Source organism: Tenrec ecaudatus, chromosome 1 (genome assembly GCF_050624435.1).
Source record: "Tenrec ecaudatus isolate mTenEca1 chromosome 1, mTenEca1.hap1, whole genome shotgun sequence".
NCBI lineage: Eukaryota > Metazoa > Chordata > Mammalia > Afrosoricida > Tenrecidae > Tenrec > Tenrec ecaudatus.
In genome coordinates, this window is record NC_134530.1 from 19,826,134 (window position 1) to 19,845,577 (window position 19,444).

At 39.1% G+C, this 19,444-nt stretch overlaps 1 protein-coding gene and 1 pseudogene across 1 annotated transcript; both read right to left on the minus strand.

Annotated features, from left to right (window-relative positions):
• Positions 1–2,222: 2,222 nt before the first annotated feature.
• LOC142450623 (olfactory receptor 7A17-like) lies at positions 2,223–3,143 on the minus strand (annotated as a pseudogene).
• A 7,428-nt stretch (positions 3,144–10,571) lies between these two features.
• LOC142432188 (olfactory receptor 7C1-like) lies at positions 10,572–11,492 on the minus strand. The gene has a single exon (XM_075537310.1). The coding sequence runs from the start codon at positions 11,490–11,492 to the stop codon at positions 10,572–10,574; it is 921 nt and encodes a 306-aa protein (XP_075393425.1).
• Positions 11,493–19,444: the final 7,952 nt, after the last annotated feature.

The following is a 19,444-nucleotide window of genomic DNA, read 5'->3' on the forward strand; positions in this document are numbered from 1 at the left end:
GTACTGTATACAAACATTCTTGGGGTGAAGACCCTGTGGTATGGCAGGGACCAGATCAAATGCAGGGATGCACATGGTAGACAACTGGGGAGGAAGTGGAGAAAGGGGGGGGAAAGGATGAAAATAAGGAAAAAATGGGTAGCGGGGGCATGGGGCACTAACCCACTCAAGGGGAGGGTATTATTTATATCTCCAAAGGGAAAGAGGGACAAGACTTCAACCCAGTGTCTCAAGGTGTGAATGCAACATTCCAACATGGAGTAGGGACCAGCGAATACATCTGCCCCTCCCCCCAGAATAATTTATTTCAAAGGATGGACTGAATTGAATCTGCATTTCTGGGAGAGGGACATATCTGGTGGGAGCCTAGGGGAGCAGATGAAGGGGGAGGAGGAGAGAGTGGAGCACATCCTGGCCCACCAGGCCTTGAGGACGACGACCCCAATTAGAGCAGGTAGTCCACAGAGAGGACCACATGGCCAGCCACACTATGAGACATGAAATCTCTTACTGACCCATGGCCCTGCAGGGGACAGCACTGGAGACACAGTGTGGGTATTGCGCCCAACCTGATCCCACCACACCCAGGAAAAGCACTGGGGAGTTCAGTGGAACAGCAAGGGAATGGAGCTGCAAGGTCCCCAGGGAATGCTGAAGGTGGACTTTGGGGCCACGGCGTGGTGCCCTAACAGACTGGACTGGAAAACACTCCTAAAGGCCAACAAACGATCCTTGAACTAACTACAAGCTTTTCTTTCTTGTTGTGTTTTGTTCATTGTCAGTGGTTTGTTGTTGTTGTTTTGTTGTATATTGTTGCTTGGTTTTGCTCTGTGTGTATTTTTTGAGGGTTTTTTTTGTGCATGTTATTATCTCGGCAGGTCTGTCTAAATAAGATAAGCTGGATAAACAATTTGGAGGAAAAACAACGGGACCGACAGTTCCTGGGGAAAATGGGATAGGGGAAAATGGGGGGTAAGGAAGTGGTGTTAACAAACCCAGGGACAAGGGAACAATAAGTAATCCAAATTGGTGGTGAGGTGGGTGTGGCAGGCCTGGTAGGGCATGATCAAGGGTAATGTAATGAAAGAGGTATTGCTGAAACCCAGGTGGGGACTGAGCATAATAGTGAGACAGGAGGAAAGACAAGTGAAATAGAGGAAAGAGCTGACAGGCAAAGGGAATTTATCGAGACCTAGACAAAGACATGTATATATACAAATATATAGGAGGATGGGGAAATAGATCTATGTGCCTATAATTATAGGTTTAGTATTAAGGTGGTGGAATGGCATTGGGACTCTACTCAATACTCCCTCAATGCAAGAATACTTTCTTCTATTAAATTGGCATTCTATGATGCTCACCCTCCTGACACAACCGCTGAAGACAAAATGGATGAATAAGCAAATGTGTTGAAGAAAGCTGATGGTGCCTGGCTATCAAAATATTTAGCGTCTGGGGTCATAAAGGCTTGAAGATAAACAGACGGCCAACTAGCTCAGAAGCAACAAAGCCCACATGGAAGAACACGCCATCCTGTGTGATCACGTGGTTCTGAAGGGATCAGTTATCAGGCATCAAAGAACTAAAAATCATATCGTTGGGTGCACACCTCCATGATACGACTGCTGAGGACAAACGGATACATAAGAAAATGTGGCGAAGGAAGCTGATGGTGCCCAGCTATTAAAAGGTATAGCGTCTGGGGTCTTAAAGGCTTGAAGGTAAACAAGCAGCCATCTAGCTCAGAAGCAACAAAGCCAACATGTAAGAAGCACAACAACCTGTGTGATCATGAGGTGTCGAAGGAGCAGGTATAAGGCATCACCAGAACAAAAAAATCTTACCATAGTGAATGAAGGGGGAAGTGCAGAGTGGAGACCCAAAGCCCATTTGTGGGCCACTGGAGATCCCCTGGGCCCTATGTGATAATTGCATGCTATTTCTCTGTGGCTAGTGATGAAAAATATATTTCCTAATGAAAGCTGGAGTCACCTGAAAGAATTGGCCATTGAGGGAAGATTTAATTAAGTAAATACATTTTAACAAAATACACAAGAAGGAATTTCATATTGTGTTTTAATATTACAGATATTGAATTATGTACATAAGCACATAAAGAACTGAGGAAAGTATAATACAGATTTTTATTATTTTGAATTTTGATTTTCAAAAGGGGTTCTCTAAACTTAAGGATGAGTTTCTGTTATATAGGATGTTCCTTAGCTGAAAAGTTTTCTTAGGGCTTGATTTATGTCTTTATTTCTCAGACTATAGATAAAAGGATTCAGCATGGGTGTGGCTACAGTGTACATCACTGAGGCTATTGCAGTGACCCTGGAGTTTTCAATAAAATCAGAACTAAGATAAACCCCTAAAGCTGTACCATAGAACAAGGAAACCATGGAGAGGTGAGACCCACAAGTGGAAAAGGCTTTATATTTGCCCTCGGCTGATGAAATTTTTAATATGGTGGACACAATCTTCATGTAAGAGAAAAGGATCCCAGTGAATGGAACAACAGCCAGAAGTCCAGTTGTTAAATACATGACTAAGTCATTGAAGAATGTGTCAGAACAAGCAAGTTGGACTACCTGATTAAGTTCACAGAAAAAATGAGAGATTTCCAATTCTGTACAAAAAGATAGTCGCAAAGCCATCAAACTTTGTAATAGAGAGTCCAGAAATGTCAATATCCAGGAGGCCAGAACCAGGAAGCCACAGAATCTTGGATTCATGATGACCATGTAGTGCAGTGGGTGACAGATGGCCACAAACCGATCATAGGCCATCACTGTCAATAGGAAGTTGTCTAATCCCCCAAAAAGCAAGAAAAAATGCATCTGCGTGATGCAGTGTTCATATGTAATTACTTTTGTCTGCATATGGATGTTCATCAGCATCTTTGGGATGGTGGTGGAGGTGAAACAGATGTCAGCAAAGGACAGGTTGGAGAGGAAGAAGTACATGGGTGTGTGGAGGTGGGAGTCTGTGGTGATGGCCAGGATGATGAGCAGGTTCCCAGTGAAGGTGACCAGGTACATGGAGAGGAACAGTCCAAAGAGGAGGGGCTGCAGCTCTGCCTCTTCAGAAAGCCCCAGAAGGATGAATTCTGGAACATGAGTGTGGTTTCCTTATTCCATGGAGCTGATAAAACTACAGGGAAGAGAGAAGAGCATTGCAAACTCTGCCATAAGCTGCTAACAACAGTTTGAGGGATATACTGTCATTTATATTTTAAACAACCAATTAATTAATCCATATTCTTATCTGTATATCTCGTGTTCTTGAATCTCATGTGCTCACTATTCTCTGTGATGCTGAAACTGTCTGGCTGTCCTTTCTTCTAATACTAACTTTTTCCCTAAAACATTATATTTCTCTACAAATTCCTTAAGTCTTTGATTCTTCACTCAACAAATGTGTTTGACCAATTAATTTATGTCAAGTATTCTTGAAAGTTGTGGGAACCTCAATGGAAAAATTAAAATTCTTTCCCTAATTTGATATGAACAACATAAGATGCAACTATTGGTCTCTTTCCTTACAGATAGCTACACTTACACAGGTAAGAAGAGTGATGGAAGTTGAAAGACACATGGAAACCATTGGTCCAATGGACTCATGGAGCAAGCAAGCATCAGTCATGTCTGGAACAGAACTCTCCTCCATGTACCAATATTCACCTGTATAGTTCAAGAGGGCTCCACTTGCCCAGGGACAAAATTCAGAGGGTTATGAAGGAAGGAGAATGAAAACAGGAAACACAAAGAGGCAGCGGGATCAGCTACAGTACATCAGGAAATTGCAATGCATGAGTTAAATCAGAATGTGTGGGATTTCTTGACTCCTGGTCAGGTCTGTAAACAACATAATTAGCAGTAGGATGTACGCAAGTTATAGAGTAAAATAAATGGTTCTTAGAATAATCACTTCTGATAAAGAGGCTTACAGCAGAAACCTGAATGCAGTCAGTATGCTAGTAAAGAGAAGAACACGTTGTACAGAGAGAGCGCCTGTGCTACCCTGACACGGGACTATTCCTCACCCCTCTGACAACATGGTGGATGGTGTAACTGAGGTGCGAAAAATGAATCTGGACTGAAGTTGTAGTTACAGTGAGGGTAATATGGGATCAGATGGTTGTGAGGTTGTAACAGACTCCACGATAAAGAACTTAAACATCATTTATAATTTGTATATGTATGATTATTATACCAGACAAAATTATATGATATCCTATTGTATTTTACTGAGCCGCTAGTTGGTGCAAATGAGCAAGCACTTGACAATTCGCTAGGAGTTTGGCATTTACAATCAACACAGAGGAATCTAAAGGCAACCCTGGTGATCTGCTTCCCCAAGATCACAGCCTTGAAAATCCCAAAGCACAGTTTTACTCTGCACATGTGGGTTCATCCAGAGTTTGAGTTGACTTGGTGACAGCATACAGTGTAGTGTTGTTGGTATATACTAATATAATGTACATGAACTGTATATAATAAAGTCTTCCACAAAAGTGACTCTTCTCTCCATTTCTAGGTGGTATACTATTTCCCTTTATGCTCTGTAGATGGCAGCTTAAGGTATCTGCTCAACGTGTATCTCATTTACTGACATCTGCTCCTGCTCTCTCCACATTGATGTATGATGGTGGATTATGGAGGCTGAGCCAGTTCAACAACAAAAATGCACTAAAAAAGTCAGTTTTACTCTCCTGAGAGAACTGAGTTGAGAATCAGAAATCCAAAATCAGGTCTTTGGATATTTCAAAGACCTGTAAACACCTGGGCAGAGATTTTATTTGTGCCCATCTTCTGCTGTGTGATAGAAAGCCAGTCTACTGAGAAGATGGAAAGAATGAAGTAGACAACAGGGATGAAACTAGATTAGTATAAACTATGTAAGAATCAGAGAAAGAAGTTTATATTACCTAGTTCTAAACCCCACAATACCCAGAAAAGTAAAAATAGTGGAATCACCCAGGTAGATACATATTTTTAGATATGTGGTCTAAATGAATTCCTATACTCACATTATAAATATTTAAATATCAGTAACTAATCTAAATATTTTAGATAGAAAAATGGAAGATAATTTTTAAAAGGAACATTTGATTGCTTTTTGAAAATTGAGTGCATTTAATGGGCATTTTGATATTAAACACAGTGATTGTATAAGCTTTAAAAAATAGTAATGATATAAATTCTCTATAATCTCTTTCAAAAAGCAAGAGCAGAGGGAATATTTCCTAACTCACTCTGTGAAGCCAGCAGTATCCTAATATCAAATCCAGGAGTCCTGGTGGGATAGTGGATTATCATTCAGCTGCAACAGCAAGATCAGCAGTCTGAAATCACCAGCCGTGGCATGGGAGAAAGATGAGGCTTTCTGATCCATCAACAGTAAACGTCTTGGAAACTCGTGGGGACAGTTATTGTCTGTCCTATAGGGTCTCATCAGTCAGAATCGATTCAAAGGCAGTGAGTAATATCAAAACCAGATACAAATATATAATAAAGGAAGACTTCCATTCAATATTACCCATGAGAATAAATGCAAATATCTTCAAAAACTACTAATTGCATCCAACTATATATGACAAGAATAACATATTACAACTAAGTGGTATTTATTCCAGATATGAGAGAGTGGTTCAAAATTTTAAAATAAGTTTATGTAATACCCTACATCAATTAGCTAAAAATTGAAATATAGACAAACTAAACATTGACTTGAGAAAAAGTCATAAAATCAAATTACAATAAGCATTTGATAGCATTCAAAATTATTACTTACATTTTATTTCCCCCCCTAAAAGTTGAAAAACTTTTTAAAAAGTTGACTTGATAGAGTACGTCTGTGAAACTGACCACTAGGCTCGTGTTTAATGGTGAAAAATTAGATAGTTTTCCCTTTGGATTAATCACAGGGCAAGAATATCCCCTGTTAACACTCTTCTTTAAATGCAATTCCTAAAAACCAAAATAACACAAATTAAAAAAAATACAAACCACACAGACTTGGAAGGAGGAAATAAAGCTGTCTCTGTTCACAGAAGACCTCACTGTCTATGTAGAAAACCCAAAGAAACAGCCACAAGCAGAAAATACTAAAACTAATAAAGAGAGCAAAATGAAGCTTGCATAATAAAGATAAAACCTTCAATAAATTTCCACATAACAATAATGAACTGTAACATGCCAAAATGAATTTTTTTCAACCATGGCAATAATACATCAAAATGACAACAAAATGAATAGTCTAAAAGATATATAATACCTGTGATCGAAATGAAAGGACCAAATACGTAGAGATTCTCTGTTCATGAATTGGAAGGGAGAATAATATTGTGAAATGTAAAACCTTCCCAACTAGATCCATAGATTTAATGCAATTCGGATCAAGATCTAAGCCAGTTTATAGCTATTGGAAAAATGATAATGAAGTTGATACTTAACTATTGTGGTCTTCCCCAAAGCAAGAAATCAAAATTATAATAATTTTAAACTCCATAATTCCTATTTCCTCATGAGAACAAGATCAGACAAATACCAAATGAGAGGCATTTTACAAAATAGTTAACCAGCACACATAAACACTTGCATGGTCATCAACCAAGGACAAATATCAGGGAAACTGTCACAGCCACAGAAGTCCAAGGAAGTCTGACAAATAAATGCAGGATTCTGGGTAGACATGATAATAGGCATCTAAGTGAAAGATTTATGGGAAATGTCTTTACTGAATTTGTAATTTTCCTATTAAAAAACAAATAAACCTGTTTTCTCTAGAGCTTGACCCATGCTGGGTTGCATGCCACCAGGAACATAAGATAATTCATAACCAAGAATAAAGAGGGTTACAAACAATGACAAAACACAACAGACATAAATCCCAATATGAGACAATGACAATATTAAAAAATACCAACGACCATAACGTGGAGAGATCAAATGAGAAGATTTTAATCATTGAAGTCAAATTTATCATTTTCATCTACGGTGATCATCTCTACAATACTCTGTTGGACAACCTGGCTATTTCTACATCTCAATCATGGTCAGAGACACCGATAATGAGAGTTCCTACTGGGGATGAAAGGGGACCCAGATGGGAGCAGGGGGAAAGGATAGGATAAGCTGATATCAAGAAGTACAAGAAGGAAAAAAGTTTTGAAATTGATAATGTACAATATTGCTTGATATGATTGAACTATGGAATGGTATGATATCTGAATTTGGTCCTAACACAATTATTTAAAAGAAAAAAATACATAACAATAAATTACTATTAGAAAAACTGTTGAAGATATAAAGTGAAGTAAAAATTTTAAGATTAGTCATATGCAAATACCTTGAAAATAACAAGATATGAAGCTGACCCAGAGTTCAGTATCTTCCTGGACTAGCAAAATCAGAGCATTAACTCGCATATTCTGAACCTCTTCAACCCAAATTCTGATGCCAATATTATAGAAGTGTTTAAAAATGAATAACTTAAATTAAAAAAAATTGATATGTCAAGCTACCTCATATTTTGGTCGATTCTTGGATGTAGTATAAATCAAAATCTCACAGATTCACCTCCCACTTCTATTGTGCTTTCTCCACTCTTCATCTCTCTGGGGGTTTCAGAGGAGCAGGAGTCTGCTCTGCACATGGACCAGAGCAATGTCTCCAAAGGCGAGTCTGACTGCAGACAGACTGTGCTGCCAATTCTGCCTTGACTCCACTAATTTCAGAGTTGTCCTTCCTTAGGAAAAATATACAGCTGTGTGTTACATGGCTGCTGCCTGCCTGTTGACACTCATGCTTCACTTTCCATTCCTTGTTTTAATTCTACATCAGCTATTAATTATTATGAGCAATTTCCAATGCACACCTTATGGTTTTCATAATCCCAACATTACTCCGCTCCTGTCTCCTCCTTCACAGCTCAGGTGACCTTCATCTCTCTGTGAAGCCTTCACTAAAAGTCCCGAGGAAGGACAGCAGCAACATTATGCAATGCCACGATAAGCACGCACTTACCGTCTGTTCCTTTATACGGAGAACGTCAGATACTTGCGAGAAGGGAAACTGTCTACTCATTTCCTTGAGTCCAGATTATAATTTGCTGCTAAATAAGAGTTTTTTTAAGAGAGGATGTGAACAAATAGTTGAATGAGGTTAACCGACACGTCAATGCAGTGAAGCAAGGAAGGCTGTTGAGAGAAGGAGGTTGCAGGAATGAGAACCAGCACCAGGGAAGACCGATCAGAGAAAGAAGACATTGTCATGTAGCCAGAATCAGTCTCTAGAACCAGAGACTCTAACTCAGCAGGACTTTATCCATTAAACTTGCTTTTATTTGTTATACCTGTTGATCCTCCTACAGACATTGCCAATAACAGAGGGCCCTCACGCATCACCAGTCTCCGGGTATCTGCAATGATGTTGTAGCTCATCCAGAGCAGAGTTCATGAGGGCTGCTTCTCCCCTATACCACTGCTACAGTAAGAGGTTGCGGCCCCAGGAAGAACAGGGAGATGAACCCACTCATGAGGCTTCTAGAAGGTACAACTGTTTTCTGATCTTAGATGAATTAAGTAAATCTTGGTCAGTAGAGAGGAAGTATTTACAGTCCTTTGGCTCTAGTGGATGAAATCCCTTGTGCCTCATTAATGAATTATTCTTTTGTCTTACATTCTCTGGGAATTTTATTTCTCTGGAGCTAAGAGAACTAATTCCAACTTTTGCCAGTGTGTCCTTTGGGAGACAAGGTGGAGCTCCAGGCACCACTTTATCCCTGAAGGTGGTCAGTAATGAATAATGATTACTCTGAGAAGCACTTCCTTCTCCAAAGTTCTAATAACACAGCTGGACATCATTTACCAAGATTCCAAGGTTTTATGAAGCACCTCCAATCACACACAGTCTCACCACATCACTACTGTATTTTACCATGTTTTTAAAATTTCAATTGATTGGCAATAGACCCCGAGTAAATGGAATGCCATCCATGTAGGGTGGGTGTGGGGAGAAAAGATGATAGGATATTCTCAGTGAGTGTCTACATATCTACAGGTCATAGTAGATAGACGTATATATTAAAATAGAAGCATGAAAAACTCTTAAGGAATTTTGAATAGATACAATCCATTTGTTCACTCAAGATTTCAGAAAGTTTGGCGTTCTCCTGGTAAAAGTGCTAGACCAGTAACCAAGGGTGGGGAGTTCAAAACTACTACATGCACCCTGGTTGAAAAATATGACAGTCTGTTCTATAAAGACTTACAACATCAGAACCCCTATGAGGCAGTTCTACTCAGTCCTATCTGTGGACTGTGAGGTGGCCTCCATGCCAGTGGGTTTTGGATCAAGTCTACATTTTTCACTGAAGGAAAATAGTAGGTGACACTCACCATTCCTGCACAGTCACCTCCCTGCCACTGCTCTCAAGTGAGTCTGGCTCACTGAACTGGCTCATTGAAGGGTCACATAGGGTTTACAAAGCTGTAAATCTGTATGGAAACATATCATCTAATCTTTCTCCCACTGAGCAATGGATTGTCTTGAAAAAAGCAGCCTTTCAATTATTAGGTTCAAAAGTAACTCAATAGAGCTGCTTCCTGTGCTGCAGAGAAAGTATGATACTGTATTTTCCAGGATCATGAAGATCAAAGGTTTCACATGTAATTCCTAAGATGCTGACAAGATTACAGGGAGAGACTCAACGGCAAAAGTGAGGCAGATGCTATGTTGCTGCCAATGTCGTAGTCAAACATGATTGGAGAGCACTGGGTCGTTTGGGAAAAATAAAGGCACATTTCCAGTAGTGGCACTGATACCATGGAGGGTATGCACACCTTTGCTAGCAGAGCGTTGAAGCTATGAGTCTTGAACTCACAGTGACAACAAAATCTACTCCTATCTGGATGGCAGGACCATCATCATGTTCAGGGAGTGATCATTTCAGTCTTCTTGATTCGACCATCTTTCTAATGATAGAAGTGGTATCAATGTGCTGAGCTGGTCTGGTGGTCAGTGTGGTTCTGTCTGGAAGTCATTTCCAATACTTGCACATACCACCAGTGTTTTTTCACACTTTAATAAGAATATTTTAAAAAATTTATGCTCAAATGTTTAACAAGACCTCAGTGTGAAGGAAATTACCCAGGTGGGATGAATTTGTCATGCTACATTTGATCACAAGAAAGACATTTTCCAAAAAAGGAATCTTAGAATTTATGTCTCAGTTTTATAGGCTTTCAGGATAATAATAAGCACTGATACTTTGAGATAAGTGTGTGCTAATATTCTGGGGCTAGTAATGAAAAGTTTGTTTCATATAAAAATCCAAAGTTACACTTAAAAATTGCCTGTTGAAAGGAAGATTTTGTTAAGGAAAACACATTTTTAAAAGAATACGCAAGAAGTAATTTCATATTATGTCATGAAAGTACTAAATTTCTGGACATAAGCACATTTGGTATTGAAAAAGAATAATACATGTTTTATAACTGTGAATTTTTCTTCTCACTAGTAGCTCTCTAAACTTAATGATGAGTTTCTGTCATATAATGTTTCTCAGCTGACTAGTTTCCTTAGGGCTTGCTTTAAGTCTTTGTTTCTCAGACTGTAGATAAAGGGATTCAGCATGGGTGTGGCTACAGTGTACATCACTGAGGCGATTGCAGTGGCCCTGGAGTTTTGGACAAGAGCAGAACTAAGATAAACTCCCAGAGCTGTACCATAGAACAAGGACACCACAGAGAGGTGAGACCCACAAGTGGAAAAGGCTTTATACTTGCCCCCAGCTGATGCAATTTTGAAAATGGAGGACACAATCTTTGTGTAAGAGAAAAGGATCCCAGTGAATGGAACAACACCCAGCAGAGAAGTTGTAATGTACATCACTAAGTCATTGAGGAATGTGTCTGAACAAGCAAGTTGAACTACCTGGTTGACTTCACAGAAAAAATGGGAAATTTCTAATTTTGTACAAAATGTCAGTCGCAAAACCATCAGACTTTGTAATAGAGAGTCCAAAAGAGTCAACAACCAGGAGGCCAGAAGCAGGAGGCCACAGGATCTTGGATTCATGATGACCGTATAATGCAGTGGGTGACAGATGGCCACAAACCGGTCATAGGCCATCACTGTCAGTAGTAAATTGTCTAAGCACCCAAAAAGAATGAAAAAATGCATCTGAGCAATGCAGTCTTCATATGTAATGACTTTGGTCTGCATGTGGATGTTCATCAGCATCTTTGGGACAGTGGTGGAGGTGAAACAGATGTCAGCAAAGGAGAGGTTGGAGAGGAAGAAGTACATGGGCATGTGGAGGTGGGGGTCTGTGGTGATGGCCAGGATGATGAGCAGGTTCCCAGTGAAGGTGACCAGGTACATGGAGAGGAACAGTGCAAAGAGGAGGGGCTGCAGCTCTGCCTCTTCAGAAAGCCCCTGAAGGATGAATTCTGGAACATGACTGTGGTTTCCAGGCTCCATGTGGCTTATGAAACTACTGGGTAAGAGACAGGAGCATTGCAAACTCTGCCATAAGCTGTTAACAAGAGTTTAAGGGATATACTGTAATTTATATTTATATCCGTCTTTATATTGTTAGACCTCATATTCTTGAATCCCATATGCATGGATCCTGAAACTCCCTGTCCTTTCTTCTAATACCATCTTTCCCCCAAAACTTTATAATTCTCTACAAACTCCTTAAAACATTATTTTTTTCATTCAACAAATATGTTTAATCAATTATTTTATGCTGAGTATTCTAGAAAGTTTTGGAAATTTCTGTGAAAAAATAAAAATATTTGCCATTATTTGACAAATAATGAACAACTGGAATTAGTGAACAGCACAAGATGCAACTACTGGGCCCTTCCCTCCCAGATGTAAGAAGAGTGATGGAAGCTGAAAGCCATATGGAAGCAATGGGTCAAGAGAACTTGTGGAGCAGGCCAACAGCAGTCACATCTGCAACCGATCTCTCTTCATTGTAATAAGAATCAATCATAGAAGACCAAAAGGGCAAGACTTGCCCAGGAACAAAATTCAGAGGGTCGGAAAGGAGGAGGAAATGAGAAAAGGAAACACAAAGAGGAAGTGGGCTAAGCTGTGGTATATCAGGGAACTGCAATGCACGAGTTGAGTCAGAATGTGTGTGATTTGTTGAATGGATTGCTGAACGTTGGTCAGGTCTGTAAACCTTCACTTAATTCAGAGTAAGACATAATAGAGTTATGTCTTACTTATAACAAGAAATGCTTCTTTGTATCATCAGTTCTGATAACGAAGTTTCGAGCAGGCAATTTGAAGAAAGTTAGGATGTTAGTGATGAGATGATTATTTTAGGCAGATATAGAGGCTGTGTTGCTCTCCTGACACAGAAGTATTCCTCACCCCAATGGACAACAAGGTGCACGGTGCAACTGATGTGCAAAAAGGGAATCTGGTTTGAGGTTGTAGATAAAAGTGATGGGAATAGGAGATCAGATGATTCTGAGGGTTTAAAAGAGACTCCAAGATAAGGTCCTTAGAATTATATATTATTTTAATATATATTTTATATCACTCCACATCACATCATGTCGTGTTGTATTATTCTGAGACCCTAGGTGGTACAAATAAGCAAGCACTTTCCTACTTGCTAAAAGATTGACATGTATAATCAACTTAGAGGAACTTCTAAAGGCAGATCTGGTGATCTGCTTCCCAAAGGTCACAGCCTTGTAAATCCTTCAGTATAGTTCTACTCTGCACAAGTGGGTTCATCCAGAGTTGGAATAGACTTGCTGACAGCTGACAACATCAATATTGTTAAGTGATCGAACGTAGTGTTATTTGTATAAACTAATATAATGTACATAAATGGTACATAATCCAGCGTTCCACGAAAGTTACTCTTCCCTCAATTTGGATGTGGTATAATACTTCCATGTTTGGGATATTAGATGGCAGCTTAAACTATCTGCTCAATGTGTATCGCATTTACTGATAATTTCTCCTACTCTCTCCACATTCATTCATGATGTTGTATTATGCCCCTTAGGCTGAGTCAAATCAAAACAAAAAAGCAATAAAAAAGCCAATTTCCCTCTCCTTTGAGAACTGAGTTTTGTGAATCAATAACCCAAAATCAAGTGTTTGAGTAATTCAAAGACCAGTAATTCCTTCAGCTGAGATTTTATTTGCAGTCATCTGCCATGCAATAGAAAGCCAGTCTACTGGGAGGAAGGAAGGAAGGGAGTAGACAAAAGCAGAGAGAAGGGGATTAATAGATGCTATGCTATGTAAGAAACAGAGAAATGAAAGTTATATTACTTAGTTCTAAACCCTACAATATCCAGAAAAATAAAAACAGTGGTATTACCCAACTAGAAAAATATTTTAACGTGTATGATTTAAACGAAATTCCTATGTTCACATTATAAATATATTAAAATATTACTTAGTTATTGGAATTTTATATGTAGAAAAATGGAAGAGAAATAAAAGAATTTCACTTACTTTTCCAATATTCTGTTCATTTAGGAATCATTATGATATTCGACCCGGTGATTGTTTAATATGCTGGTGAAACGCTTGTTGATTCTACAAGCTTAAGGAAAGTCATGATGTAAATTCTTTATAATCTCTTTCAGAAAGTAAGAGCAGAGGGTGCATTTCCCAACTCATTCTGAGAAGCCAGCAGTACCCTCATATCTAAACCAGGAGTCTTGGTGGGAGTGCATTACTCATTGGGCTGCAGCAGCAAGGTCAGCACATTGAAACGACATGGAGAATGATGAGGCTTTCTGCTCCGTGAAATCTTGGAAACTCATGGGGAGAGTTTATGCTCTATCCTGAAGGGGCTCTATGAGTCAGAATAGATTCAAAGGCAGCAAGTAATAACAAAACCAGATACAAATATAAAACAAAGGAAGGCTATCACTCAAGAGTACTTACGAACATAAATACAAAAGTCTTCAACAAAACACTAGCTAACTGAATCCAATGATGTATGACAAGAATAATATACTACAACAACGTGGTATTTATTCCAATCATGAAAGTCATTCAAAAATTAAAAATCAGTTTATGTAATATCCCACATCAACTAGCTAAAGAAAAAAATTATAATTCAGAAAATTAAACATTGACTAAAGAAAAAAACATACAATCAAATAAAAATAAGTATTTGAGAGCATTGAAAATTATTGCTTAAATTTTAATTCCCCCCAAAAAACAAAAGTTGGAAAAAGTTTAAAGAGTTGGCTTGATAGAGTACATCTATAAAAACTAGCACCTAGGGTCATTTTTAATGCTGAAAATTACATCTTTCCCCTTTGATTTCATAACAGAGCAAGGATATTTCCTCTGAACACTCTTATTTAACTAGAATTCCTAACAAGCACAATAACACACAAAAAAATAAATAAAACACAGAGATTGGAAAGAACTAAAATGATCTTTATCCTCAGAGGACACCATTGTCTATATAGAAAACCCAAGGGAACAACTGTAAACAGAAAAATGGTCAAACTAATAAGGATAGAAAAAATGATAACTTATAAAAACATAACCACCAATATATTTCAACAGAGCAATAACGAACAGTATCATACCAAAATGAAATTCTGAGGCAATAGATCAAAAAGCAAACAAAATTAATAGTCTGACAGTGACATAATACTGGTGAGAGAAATTAAAGAACCAAATAAATAGATATTCTCTGTTCCTGACCTGGAAGGATGAGTAATACTGTGAGGTGGAAATAGAACCTTCTGAACCAGACCTATATACTTAATGTACTTTGATCAAGGTCTAAACCACTTAACAGCTATCAACAAGATGATGGATGAAATTGATGCTTAGCTTCTATGGTCTTCTTCCAAAAAACAAAAAAATCAAGATAGAAAACACTTTAAGCGCCATAACCCCAATCTCCTCATGAGACTAACATCAGACAAATGACAAGTGAGAGACACTTTACAAAACAGCTAACCAACACAGATCAGCACAGGCATTCTAGGTCATCAAACACAAGGAAACTATCAGAATCCCTGTGAGCCTCCCAGGATGTGCGACTCACAAATGTCAGATTCTGCACAGAGGCGGTAATAGGCATCTAAGTGAAATGTTTATGCAAAATGTCATTGCTGTAGTTATGATTTTTCTATTAAAAACAAACCTGTTATACCTATAGATTCACCCATCCTGGGTTTAATGTACCAAAGAACATAAAAATATTCTTAAGGAAGAGTCAAGACTGTTACCAACAAAGACAAAATACAACAGAGATAAACCGCAAGATGAAAATAAACACATAGAAAATATTTTTAAACTATTAACAACCAGATCAAGCACAAATCAAAGAGATCAAATGACAAGGTTTTAACAACTGAAGTCAAATTTATCATTTTAATCTACTATGGTCAACTCTACAATACTCTGCCTGATAACCATGTTAATCCTGTATCTCAATTACGGTGAAAGACATTATCTAGAATAAGAATTCCTTCTGGCGATGTCAGGGGCTGTGGCGGAGGGCGGCAGGGCGAGGATAAGAAGACGCTAATATCAAGAAGCACAAAAAGGAAAAAAATGTTTTGAAATGGATAATGTGCAACACCGCTTGATAAGATTGAACTATGGAATGGTATGATGTCTGGATTGGGTCCTAACACAATTGTATAAAAGGAAGAACAATACATTAACACAAATTAGAATTAGAAAAACTGTTAAACAGGAAAGTTAAGTAAAAATTTTAAAATTAGTCCTATGCAAACACCTTGAAAACAAGAAGCTGTGAACTTGACCCAGAGTTCACTACCTGCCACGTGGACAAGAAAAATCACAGCTTTAGCTCTCATATTCTTCATCTCTTCGGGCCAAATTCTATCCCTGTTTAATAGAGACTATGAAATATAAGTATTTAAAATGCCAAGCTGAGTCCTATTACTCGGTGGATTTGGGGATGCTTTATAATTCCAAATGTCGCAGATTCATCACCCACTTCTACTGTGCGTTTTCCACTCTTCATCTCTCTACGGTTTTCACCGGAGCAGGAATCTGCTCTGCACATGGACCAGAGCAATGTCTCCAAAGGCGAGTCTGACTGCAGACAGACTGTGCTGCTAATTCTGCATTGACTCTCCGCTAATGTCAGAGTTGTCCTACCTTAGGAAAAATATACAGCTGATGTTACATGGTTGCTGCCTACCTGTCCACCCTCATGCTTCACTTTCTATTCCTGACTTTCATTGTCAACAGTTATTAATCATTATGTGAAATTTCAAATGCACACCATATAGTTTTAGTAATACCAACATTACTGGCCTTCTGTACCCACCTTCAAAGCTCAGTGTGACCATCATGTTTTCTGTGAAACCTTCACTTAAAGTCCCCAGAGAAGGCAACAACATCATGATGCATTTCAGTAGGATTGCAGAGCCAGGATAAGCACGCGCTTATCGTCTATAACCTTACAGAGATTGTCAGATACTTGAAAGAAGGGAAATTTCTACTCATTTCTTTGTGTCCAGACTATAATTTAATGCTAAACTAGAGTTCTGTGAGAGACCATGTGAACAAATAGTTGAATGAGGTTAACAGACATGTTAATGCAGTTAAGCAAGGAAGGCTGTTGAAAGAAGGAGGTGGCAGGAAGGAGAACCAACACAAGGGAAGGCAAATTAGAGAAAGAAGACATTGTCATTTAGCCAGAATCAGTCTCTAGAACCAGAGACTCTAACTCGGCAAGACTGTATCCATTAAACTTGCTCTTATTTGTTATACCTGTTAATATACATACAGATACGGCCAATAAGAGAGGGCCATCATGCATCACCAGTCTCCAGGCACCTGCGATGTTGTAGCTCATCCAGAGCAGAGTTCACCAGTGCTGGTTCTCCCATGTACCACTGCTAAAGTTTGGGGTTGTGCCCCAGGAAGAACATGGAGATGGACCCACTCATGAGGCTTCTAGAAGGTACACCTGTGTTTTCTCATCCCCTTAGATGAATCAAGTAGATCTAAGTCAGTGTAGAGGAAGTATTTACAGTCCTTTGGCTCTAGTGGATGAAATCCCTTGTGCCTCATTAATGACGTATTCTTTTGTCTTACATTCCCTGGGAAATTTATTTCTTGTGAGCTAGGAGAACAAAAGTCAGACATGTGCCAGTTTGACCTTTGGGAGACAACTTGGAGTTCCGTATGCAGCTTTACTCCATTAGACAATTTCCCAGAAAGTGCTCACCTCTATTTTTGGTGAGTCTCCATTATGCAGCATAATGTATAATCGTCGCTGTAAGATGCACATTATTCTCCAGATATCTAAAGAACGCAGCCAGACATAATTTTGCAAGATGCCAGGATTTTATGAAGCACTTCTTATCACATAAACCCACCACTGTATTTTTACCATGTCTTTTATTTCAATTAATTGACAATAGACCCCCATTTCTCAACCTTTGGGTTATGACCCTTTTGAGGGTAGGAAGACCATTTCACAGGGTCGCCTAAGATCATATTTCCGATGGTCTTAGGAATCAAGACACCCATCCACTATCTGTCTCCTGGCAGGTGCGCCCGCATGCAGATACGCCCACATAAACCGTCACCACAGGAGGAACTGTATTATCAGGTCCTGGCATTAGGGAGACTGAGAACCACTGCAATAGACCTTAATAAAAGGACAAGCATCCCTGTAGGCAGTGTTTTGGGAGATATGATATTAGGATATTCTCAGTGAGTGTCTACACATACACAGGTCACAATAGATTAAAATCCTAAATGTTACAATGCCCATCAGATGACTCATACATGGTCCTCAAATTTTATTTTATAATATCATCATATAATAAGAAATCATATAGCATTTCATATGCCATCTCAATATATTCAAAGGGTTATATTAATATTTATGAGAATGATTTGCTAATTCTAATCAATGACACCTGTGATATGCTGAGTGTTATCTGAAAGGGAATCTGTTCTTCTGGTAGCCTTCTATTCTGTGAATGGAAAGAGGTATTTCAGAAGGATCTGCTCTAGTTGAAAATGTGAGGAGAGAATAGGAGAAATCTTTCTGAGGAGGAGCCACTTAAGGCAATAGATAGAAGTGTCCCAGGGAAGAGGCTCCTCTGGCTGATTGGTATCTGCTTCAGGGAGCTTTTTATTCTTTACAGGTGAACTCCCCCATTTACTCTTCTGGTTTGGCCTATTAGCAGCTTTCCCCCAGATCCTGGATGTTTCCTCCCCCCAACTCCCATGATCCGAATTCTACCTTGCAGGCCTGGATAGGACAGAGGCTGTACACTGGTACATATGAGGGCTGGAGGTACAGGGAATCCAGGGTGGATGATACCTTCAGGACCAAGGGTGTGAGGGACGATGCTGGGAGAGTGGAGGGTGAGTGGGTTGGAAAGGGGGAACTGATTACAAGGATCCACATGTGACCTCTTCCCTGGGAGAGGGACAGCAGAGAAGGGGGGAAGGGAGACTCCGGATAGGGCAAGATATGACAAAATAACGATGTATAAATTACCAAGGGCACATGAGGGAGGGGGGGGGAAAGAGGACCTGATGCAAGGTGCTTAAGTGGAGAGCAAATGCCTTGAGAATGATTGGGGCAGGGAATGTATGGATGTGCTTTATACAATTGATGTATGTATATGTATTGATGGTGATAAGAGTTGTATGAGTCCCTAATAAAATGTAAAAAAAGAAAAGAGGAGAAAAAAATGATTAGGGCAAAGACTGTACAGATGTGCTTTATACAATTGATGTATGTATATGTATGAACTGTGATTAAAAATTGTATGAGCCCCTAATAAATTGTTAAAATTAAAAAAAAAAAAAAAGAAAGTCCTACCTACCTGATTAGTGCACGGGATGATAAACACATGTGAGTGGATGCCCCCACAGAGCCTGAATAGAAGTAACCTGCCAGGAGACTAGTGAACTCTTCTCTGGATGAGGTACAACATCATCGTGGGGGCCTGGAGATTGGTGATGCATGATGGCCCTCTCTTATTGGTAGTGTCTGTAGGCGTATCAACAGGTATAACAAATTAAAGTAAGTTTAATGGATAAAGTCCTGCTAAGTTAGAGTCTCTGGTTTGAGAGACTGATTCTGGCTACATGACAATGTCTTCTTTCTCTGATGTGTCTTCCCCGGTGCTGGCTCTCATTCCTGCAACCTCCTTCTCTCAACAGCCTTCCTTGCTTCACTACATTAACGTGTCGGTTAATCTCATTCAACTATTTTTTCACATAGTATCTCAAAAAAAACTCATATTCGGCATTAAATTATAGTCTGGACACAAAAAATCAATAGACACTTTCCCTTCTTTCAAGTATCTGACATTCTCCGTAAGGTAACAGATGGTAAGTGTGTGATTACCCCGGCTCTGCAATCCTGCTGAAATGGATCATAATGTTGTTGCCCTTCCTGGAGACTT